Source organism: Anthonomus grandis, chromosome 13, assembly GCF_022605725.1.
Source record: "Anthonomus grandis grandis chromosome 13, icAntGran1.3, whole genome shotgun sequence".
In the NCBI taxonomy this organism is placed as follows: Eukaryota; Metazoa; Arthropoda; class Insecta; order Coleoptera; family Curculionidae; genus Anthonomus; species Anthonomus grandis.
In genome coordinates this window covers 16438598-16449474 of record NC_065558.1, presented here as the reverse complement: position 1 = coordinate 16449474, position 10877 = coordinate 16438598, and the positions used below count along the sequence as shown (strand labels likewise).

Genomic DNA, 10877 nt, shown 5'->3' with positions numbered 1-10877 from the left:
AATAACCTATCTGAAAATTCACGTCGAACATTTTGAAATACATCTGCCTCCATATTTTGACAAATGATTTAGAATGTTAGTGATTCTTTGTCGGAGTTCAAAAATTAAGGCAGGTTCTGTTTCGTATACCTTTTGCTTTAGGTATCCCCACAAAAAAAAGTCTAGCGGCGTTAAATCTGGTGACCGAGCTGGCCATTCAATAGGACCCCGACGACCAAAATAATTATCATTTAAATAATTTCTCACATTCCTGGCAAAATGCGGAGGAGCACCATCTTGTTGAAATGTAATTTCCATGTCAAATTCATGTACATTAGCCTCAACAATTTCTGTTATGAGAGGATCGATAGCATTTTCCAGCATATTTAAGTACAATTCACCTGTTAAATTTTCTTCTAAAAACAGCGGCCCTACGATATGATTCCCTAATATTCCTGCCCATACATTGATTTTTTGCGGATACTGAGATCGGGTTTCACGAAAAATGTGTGGATTGGTATCACTCCAATATCGACAATTTTGTCTGTGGACATTACCATTTAAAAAAAAAAGTACATTCGTCGCTAAAACAAATGTTGCGCACGTACGTAGGTTGCCTTTCTACTCTCTCTGCCATAATTTCACAGAATTGCATTCTTTGGTCAGGATCATCTTCAGTCAGTTGATGGACCATTTGGATCTTGTATGGGTGAAACTTATTTTTTTTTTAAACTCTCCATGCCGTCGAAGTTGAAACTTCACAGATATCAGCAACAGTTGGAGTAGAATGTTGGGGATTTTCTATTATTTCGCCAATTATTTGGACTTGCTTTTCTTCTGAAATAGACATATGGCCTGGGCGTTTTTTATCCTGGACAGTACTAGTTGAAAACCCTTTCAGTCTCATGAAAATTACGCGTTGCTCCATAAATAAAAATTGCTTCTACTTTTTCCTCCAATGGACGAGAATTAACCATTTTGAAAAAAACAATAAATTCAAACTGCCAAACACACTAAACAATATCTAACAATGACCGATACAAGAGTAATTTACCGGTTAAGGAAAAATATCTTAAAATTTTTTTTCGAGTTTTTTTAATAGCTATTTGGTTTTTGGAATGTCTAAATAATGTTCAATAACCTTTAACGTGAAATGTGACATACGAGGGCGGTTCAGTAAGTCTTTAGAAACCAAAAAGTTAATATTTAAATCCAAAATTCAAAAATTATAAATTATTTGTATATTATTATTAAAAACGTAATAAAATCGCAACAGTGTATTTTTTGGGCTGTTACTTTTAGACAGGTCAAAACGGAGTCCACCGAGTCCATGTAATAAATATTAAAAGTACTCAATAAAACCTTTTAAATGAGGTAACACAAGATTTCTATTTAATGCATTTATTCAAGATGGCGCTTATGTGTTATTTTGACATTTAGAACTGTCGTTTTTATGTCAAAATAAAATAGTGACGCATTTATTTTCGTACACTGATTTTTACCTATTCAAAAATCATAAAAATGTAAAACGTTAAAATAATAAAAAATACTTTGAGAAAAAGTATTTTTTTAAAGATATGGGTCTAATATTTCAGGGTTATAAAGTACTCATTGAGACCTTTAAAATGAGGTACCACACGACCCCCCTTTCTATTTAAAATTTTTTCTCAAGATGTCGCCCAGCCGCCATCTTGGAATTTACAACTACCTAGTTTACAGTGAAAAATAGTATCTATAGACCAATTTACTTATGCCAAGTTTCAAAAATTTTTTTTGACCCATTCAAAAAATAAATGGGGGAGGGGACTTCAAAGAAAAGCATGGTATGTCCTGATATTGAGGATGGGGGATCGATAAATTTCTCAAAGATACCAATTAATCAAAATGGTATCTTTATGTAACCCGTTACAAAAAATTAAGTCATTAGAATAATAAAATCTCTAAAAAATAAGAAATCAGTCGGACATGATAACATTCCTGTGCCTATTCTGAGGGAGGTGGCAAACATAATAAGCCTGCCACTAACCCATATACTGAATTTAATGCTTGAAAGAGGGGTATTTCCAGACTTACTGAAAAAATAATAATAATAAGCCTTTATTTCCAACAGGCAACTTGCCCAATAACAGGAAACAGTTACAAAACAATGAAAAATATAATTAAAAAAAACACACACAAACAAACCTAAAAGAATAGAAAAAAGTAAAGTAAAGTCACAATCTCAAAAGTTATCCAAAAAATTAGAACAAATAACTATTAATATGATATAAAAACCCAATTATAAAGGTTTAACAAGATAATCACATATTCAACAAAATTAAATTAAGTTAACTGCAATATACCTACTAACTATAACATGGGTCTTACTACTAACTATATCATGGTAACACATGGGTCTTAATCCCAAGAGTAATGATCCACCAAGATATCGACAATCACATGAACCGGAGAGAAATTTATATCGCCCATGTGACAGATCCGATTAAATATAGCGCATATTGTAAATAGTGGCGATTTCAACAGGATATTAGTATGAGGCCTTGGCAGAAAGAATGTTAGGGGATGTCTAGCATTAAGCCTAGGCACCATGAAACGTACACCAGAAAGAAGTATAGGACTATCAATGATCCCATAGTGCTGAAACACCCTGTAAATAGGTAAGCATTGAATAATTTGGCTATTCGTGTATTCGAATTCCGATCGTCAGTGAATGTAAAAATCTCGACATAATTCTAGATTATAATTTACAATTTCGCAGCCAGTTAGCAAAGGTCATTGTGAAATCTGTACAAAAATTACGATCTCTCTTATACTGCATATTGAATTGTTGTATTCACAACTTAATGGCACATAAACATGTCAGATTCCAAGTTACCTGCACTAAGATGGTTGAATATACATATCAAGAGACAGTACATTTTATATGCTTTCTTCACAGAATTGCATCTAGCAATTTTGTCTCTTATTATATAGCTTTCAGCTTTACGGAAAGTACTATCCCAACATGGGACCTCTTAACAAAACAACAGTATCATCACTGACAAACCATGTCACACACAGCAAAAAAACAATGGTCATCAATAAAGAGGCTAAATATAGAGTTGGGCCCAAAACCGTACCATGTGGTATGATAGTTATTCATCTGTGTAAAATATGTTTTTTTATGAATGTTTTGTTATTGTCAATTCCCGTCAATCAAAAATATTTCTATTTTAGAAAAAAACATAAATAATTCAAAGAACCGAAATTACTTGTCAGAACAATTTCTCTGGTATACTTCAAATTTAATTCTTTTTAAAGAGATTAATAATATAGTTTCATTAACAATACTCGTAATCAGTAAATTATTAAGGTAATAAACTGTAATCAAATAAATAACAGTTTTACTTTACACACTAGTATGTGTAATAACTTGTACTGCATTAAAAATGTGAATTTTATAAACCTAGATGAAGAGTACTTTAAGCGCATGGCAGTAGGAAAACATGCTTCGAATTCCCTGTTTGAGTTTTAGCATTTACTGTTCCTCTTCTTCAATGGTAGAGTCAATTGCATCTTTCAAGAAAAGATCAGAGTAGTATTTAAGTATTTAATTGATAATAATGGTCGTCTTTTACTCAAATGAAGCAAATAATTGTAATAAAGTCTAAGATTAATTAATGATTAATAAAATTATGGATACAAATTTAAGAAAAAACTGGTTGCAAAGAGGTTGTCTAGATAAGCTTAAAAAATGCGTTTATACACCTCCTTATATCATAATATTGTTTAGACTAATTGGCATTAAATAAACTGATGTAAGACTTAAACCAAGAAAAAACTATTAAAATTGTGCCACTTTTGGGAACATTAAGATTAATTTTCTGTGTTGCCAGTGTGCCACAATTCTTTTAGTTCTTGAATCAGGCCTTAATAATTTTATTCACTTCAGGTACTATTTAAGAAAAAAAAAATGGGCTATATAAGATATCAGTTTAATTTTGCTTAATATGGAAAAAGTGACAACTTAACCAAAAAATTATTAGTACAATAACTTACAAACCAAACAATTTATTTTTTAGCCTTCTTCTTCTCGGCTTCTTCCTCCTTCTCTTTCTCAATTTCCGTCACATATTGCTCAATGCTGTCCCCATCTAGCATCTGCATTGGTTCACCATGTCTCATAACAGCAATTTCTAGATTCTTTTGTCCTGACTGCACCACTTCCAGCAAAGCGCGAATTGCTAATTTTATTGTGCCTCTCTCGCTAGATACCTCCTCGGTCGTGTAATATTTTTCTAGAAATTCTCTGACCGTTTTAGCGGATCGACCAGTCGCGTTAGCTTTCCATTCGTAATAAATGCCAGAGGGTTCGGTTTGGTATAAATGGGGGGTGCCATCATAGTCAAAACCACCAATTAGGCATGATATTCCAAAAGGTCTCCTACCGTTGCTTTGGGTGTATTTTTGCTTTAGACTCGCAATATACCTATAAGAAATAAAATACTGAGGATGTGCTAGATACTAAAACTTGAACTTATGTAACTTTTTTAATACTGTTTATAAATGTTTATCTTTAATAAAAAGGGAATTTAAAACTTATTATAGCTTTTTCATTATGAAGATTTTAACACACTTATATTAGCTTGGTATGTATCTATGTATGTATGTAACAAAATCTTTGAGCTTAATTGTCACTGGTTTCTAATTTACTATCTAGTGGATATTTGATGGGTTATAAATAATTAGGAGTATTGCAAATTGTATACTTTTTAATTTTTTCTTTAAGTTGTTAAATTTGTTAATCTGGTTCATTATTGTGTTAATATGGAGGCAAACAACTGGCTTACCCCAAAATTAATATTATTTGACACTTTTGAAATTTGGCAAATACACTTATTAGGAACCTGGTTAAAAAGATGCATTTAATCGTTTTTTGTCACTTCTATTCTTACTGGGAATGGCCGTAACTAACATATTTTGTATGGAGCACATAATATATTTTACCTCAATAGAAAATGATGATATTTGAGTGTAAACCATAAATCATGGCATCAGGATAAATCAATATAATTTTGGAACCAAACATTAAGCTATTGATAATAAGCTATAATATCAATAGCTTAATGATAAGCGCTTAAGCTTAATTAATAATAATTAAGCTATTGATAATATCTCTATAAAGGTATTAAGCAGTTTGCCTGATTGTGTATTGCAGGGTCTAGCTACTGCCATAAATATATCTTTTGACAAATGCATTTTTCCAGATATTTTAAAAACACCTTTGGCAAGCTTTTATTTAAAGGAGGTAATACTAAAGATCCATCTTGTTATTTCACTTCATGTTCAGCAATTTGGATTCTAAACTAATAAAAATACTTGCAATGCAATATGTAATTTCCTGGAGAAACTATACATTGGTCTGAATAATGGGGAGACTGTGTGGATCAGGAAATACTGCTGTGGAAACTTTCCCATTAGAGTTTTAGAGGGGTCTAAACTAGCTACCATCATATTTTACTAATTGGCAACAAATTGTTAGGAGATTAAGTGATCTAATGGCAGGCCAGAGCATTGACCATGAAGTTCCCCAAGGCTCAGTGCTTGGCCGACTATTATTTCTCTTATATGTAAAAGATCATTTACTTTGTTTGTTGATGATACCTTTGTCTTATGATTGGGAATGGATACCACCATATTAAAGAATAATATGTACTAATCATGATACTAAAGCAATAATGCAGAGGTGCAATAGCAACAGGTCAATATTTAATTTTTTTGAAATTTGAAAAACCAATATCTTGAATTTTAAACAATGTTCCAATAAGGAATCAATGAGAGCTATAAGTTTTTGGGATTGTTTATTGGTACCAGGTTAAAATTTACGATCACATAGAGACCTTGCAAAAAAAATTGTATCAGCCTGTTATGCCATAACGGCAGTAAGATTTAATCTGGGGCTTGATATTTCTAGACAGGTATATTTTGGGAAATTGAGTCCCAGTTAAGGTATGGAGTACAATGTTGGGGTTTTCGAGAAACCAATTAATGCACTCAATTTTTGTCCTTCAAAAATGAGCTGTAAAATACATATGAGGGATTACTCCTAGAGAGCACTGCTGGCCTCTCTTTATTTGTGAAAAAATGTTAATATTGTCTGCAATTTTTATTTTGATGAATATGATCCACAAAAAATATAAAGGACAATTATATTTGGACAATAATAATATAGAATGGAGATAACATGGTTTAGCAATGATAACTTGGGATTACACATCCCCAAAACTTTTTTTACCAAGAATTCAATCATAAAGAAGAAAATAAAAATGTTCAATATTTCTCTAAAAATAAGAAGTTTGGATAGTGGTAGACTTTAGCTGAGCTTTATACTTTAGTGGTAGAACTAAGATGTTATTGTTGACTAAGGCCTTTTATTCTCTTGATGATTTTTTTATTGACAGATTGTAATTTAATAAAACTGTGTTTTAACATTTTTACTATTTGTTTTTCTCTATCTCTTTGGTGTTGTGTGTAAATGAGTTTATAGATATTTTGTTTTTTAGTGCTTAAGATTTCAATACCTCTATGGGTGCATTTCATTTAGTTTTTTTAATTATGCTTATTTTAAGTATTAATTATTTTATAATTTATTACATTTCTTGTCTTTTATACATTTTAAATCATATATATTTAAAACTATCACTTCAAATTCAACTTAATATTTTTTTCAGCTTTGTGTTGAGCTCTTCATATGCACAGTAAAGCATTTTTGATTTGATTATTGATATATTGTCTGGTAATACTGAATCAGATTTTAACTTTAAAATTCCAAAATTTAAGTTGGGGGCATCCCATACTGGGTGGGTGAAGGGTTTGGCCTTATTTTTACCATTTTATTTTACTACAATTATAGCACAAAATTATTGAAATTTAGTCTTTTGGTAAGATAAAAAAAAAACCTGGAAAGTATTTCCAGCCTATGTTGAAAGAAACTGTCTAAATTAATCTTATACAAGGATTACATTTTTTTGCACTATTTACACTTATTTCTAAATCACTATGCATTAAGTTTTATGTATTTAAACAAAATCGTTAAAATTAGATTAGGTATATGCCTTTATTTTAGAATACTAAAAAGTAACAAAAGGGGTATTACTGGAAGCAGAATGTCATTTTGTATTGAAATATAAAAAATATACTATGGGCACTAAGTTATGACTATTTTCCATAATATTGGATAACTTAAAATTATCTGGGTGCCATATTTGAAATAAGGAAATTATGGCAATTTGTGGTATAATAGAAAATGGCAAAAATAAATAAAAAAGGTATGAGGTCAAAAAAAAATTATGAGCTGTTTTATAATTTTTATAGCAACTACTTTCAAGATAGTTACTTTTAAGGCTATAATATAAAACAAGAGTTTTTTATCTTTCACATGACTATATAAAAAGTTTTACAAGTAGAGGTACTATAAAATATGTAGGTACCTAAGGTCAGACATTTAAAAAATATAAATAAGTACAAGCACAAGTGATCTGGTTTATCAAAATGTTTTGTTTGGAATGACAGAAGTTTTGGTTTATCTGGTAAGGCCCTGTTGTATTTTGAATCCAATTTTATAATATATCCTAACAAGTTACCTTATTGATTTAGTTTGGAAACTTGAAAATTGTTGTGTGCTAATGTTTGCTGATGATGTGAAGCTATTTTGGCTTATCACATCCCTTTCTGATGCTGTGCTCCTGCAAAAAGACTTCAATTTGTTCTTTGATTGGTGCCACTTGAATAGAATGTCCCTTAATATCAATAAGTGCCATAAGATTACTTTTTCTAAGCAAAGAAACCCTATTGCTTTTCTTTATAAAATAAATAAAGTAGCAATTGGTGTCAAAACAGAGGTTTCTTACTTAGGAATATTTATTGACTCCAGGTTGTCTTTTAAAAGTCACATCAATCAGGTGACTGGTAGGGCAATGAAAATGCTGGGTTTTATCCAAGGGTCTACAACTGATTTGTCTTTGCTTACTTTTAGAGTACTTTATTGCTCTCTTGTTAGGCCCATCTTGGAGTATGGCTCAATTGTGTGGTCCCTGTCATATAACTGCTACATTGAGCAGATTGAAAAAACTCAAAATAAATTTTTAAGGGTGGCGGCTTTTAGATGTGGTTACAGGAGACAGGAGTATTACTATCAGTGGGTCAGGGATAACCTGAACTTACCCACATTAGAGTCACGAAGAACATTACTCGACTTATGTTTTATGCATAAGGTTTTAAATGCTACTATAGATTGTCCCGAGTTATTGTCTCTTTTTAAACTTAGGGTGCCTTCCAGATTGAATAGACAATCAGAAATATTTTCAGTCCCATTCCACCATACCAATTATGGCATTAATGAGCCAATTACACGAATGGCTCGAAGTGCTAATGGTCTGTCAGGACAGATAAGCTTTTTTGACTCTAGGATTACATCTTTTAAGAGGCAGTTAAAGAATATTATTTCATAGGGGCTTTAATTAATTAACTCATCTACACCTTTCATTGATTTATAAATAGTTTTGTATCTGAATATATATGTTTGTATGGGTATGCTATGTAACACTTTTGTAAATGGGTTCCATAAATAAATAAATAAATAAAAACAAATATTCTTGTAAGTAGGCCTTTCCAAGTCAAAATCAAGGGCTAGTGAATTCCTAAAGATTCCTTATGTATTTCTTAAACAGATAGTTTAATCTCAATCATACCTAAAATTGTATTTCTCTCTACAGACTATTAAAAAATCCAATAACCATATATGAGTTGGTGTTCTTTAACTAATTGGTCACGGTTACCACCAAACCAAAGCATTTGAGACAAACATGCTTGTTTTTATTTGACAGTGCATTTCAGTTCTTTATTTTCAAAACTTTGTATTCTTTGCATTTATGTGCCATAAAATGAAGTCAACTTGAGCATGGAGAGCAGACTTTCAAAAAGCTTTTTCTGCTAAATTTTAATGAACTTAAATAAGAATGAACTTATACTTTTTTAAAGCCCTCGTCATGTGTGAAATTACTAGTTAGGTAGGTATCCTTCACAAACACTTTGCAGTCACAAATTTCCTAAACTAAAGTAATTTTTTTATATTTTTTAAATGAAAATTGCAGGACCATTTGGAGGAAAGTGACGAAAATACAATCTGTAGAGTAGGTATGAGTTATATTACCGTGTAATATATTCCAAAGTGACAGGATCTTCCACTGTCAGTTTATGGCTCTGGCATTCGATTTGTGCCCTGTTAATTAGGATTCTAGCGTCTGCGGTGAGGCCAGCAAAGGCCATCACAACATGCTCATCCAAAAGGCAAATTTTCCTCACCGTTCTCTCCTCTTGTAACTTAGCTACTGACTTTTTCTCTACACCTAAAACTACTGCATTCGCACCTCTGACACCCACCTAAAAAGTTTATAGAGCTCCTGAGTTGATATTTGTACCAAATTTTCTTATTTAACTTACTGCTGTTGATCCTTTTCTTACTGCCTCTTGTGCATACTCCACTTGCAATAAGTGGCCGTCAGGAGAAAATACGGTAATCGCTCTATCGTATCTAGAAGACATTTTTACTGTATTACTTTATTTGCAGTTTCTTTAATAATTTAATTCAAACTGAAATATCTAAAAAACAACCTCAAAATTGATATTTTGCTTTGTAATTCGCGTCTTGCCGACTTGCAAGAAAGTGACATTAGTGACAAGTGACAAAATCACTTTTCAGGATTCACCATTATTTCACCGGTTGAATTAACCGGTTAATCAAAAATGTTCGGTAGACCTCAGGATGCCGTTCGGTTACTTAAACATTCGGAAACGCTTCGGATTTCTTGATTTTCTTCATAGAGAAATGAATATTAAATACTTTTAATTACTCTACATACTTTTAATTACTCTATACTTTTAATTACTCTATGATTTTCTTAGAATTTGTTTGACAGTTGGCAGTTGATGTCGATTTTTGTTTAGGTATGTTTATATTTTAAAATTTTTGAAAGCATTTTCCATGAAAAGATTGAAAGGTTGCCACTGTTTTGATGTTTAAGAAACTAAAAGCCAAACAAAAAGTTAAAAACGACCCAGTTCCATTGGGTTCAAAGGGTCTCAGTTTGTGGCTTTTATAGTCGGCACCTATAAACAAACAAAATTTAAAAGAAATTATATTAAAGTTATATGTTATTCTTCTAGTATTCTCACTCGACCATCAAAATAAACTTAAAATATCCACAAAAAATCAACATGAAAATTGAGCAACAACAAATTTACAAAAACTAAGGGGCAAAAATTACAAAACTAGGTTGGGGTTAGGAACCCTATGAAGAATCTATTTGACCAAGATTCGACCACCTTAAAATCCCGGTTAATCCGATACTTCTACCAGCTGATTTTACCGGGTAATTTTGAAGCGTGGGGTTTTTTGTACGTACGATGTATGTACCGGTGAATTCTGAAAAGCGCCATATATGATGAAAATCCACAAAATTCCTTCGAGTATTAAGTAAAATAGATATTTTTTTAAACAAAATCCTTTATTTCATTATTATTAGCTGTTATTAATACATCGCTTGTTATGGCTTGAGTTACAGGTATTATCCCAAGCAGTACCTATATAGTACTGTTAGCGAACAATAAAAAAATCTACAAGATGTTTGCCACAAAAAATACTGTTACTAAATAATACATATACAGCACCAGCATTAGAATAAGTAATGCACTTTTTTATTATTAATTATCTAATACATTCATGTTGCCTGATCTGTGCTAAGGATACTACTCGAAGGTTGTACGTTAATTATTTTATTTATACCTTCAATATGAGTTCTTATTTCGAATGTTCGTAAGTTCTTTGTTTCAAACAATTTGAACTTTTTCAAAGTTGGTTA

General features: G+C 31.4%; 1 protein-coding gene across 1 annotated transcript; it reads right to left on the bottom strand.

The window, feature by feature from the left end:
* Positions 1-3937: 3937 nt before the first annotated feature.
* LOC126744008 (proteasome subunit alpha type-7-1) lies at positions 3938-9696 on the bottom strand. Its single transcript, XM_050451315.1, has 3 exons — positions 9460-9696; positions 9170-9399; positions 3938-4447 (listed from the first exon to the last, which is right to left on the bottom strand). Exons 1-3 carry the CDS (start codon positions 9559-9561, stop codon positions 4030-4032), a joined length of 750 nt encoding a protein of 249 aa, XP_050307272.1. The 5' UTR covers positions 9562-9696; the 3' UTR covers positions 3938-4029.
* Positions 9697-10877: the final 1181 nt, after the last annotated feature.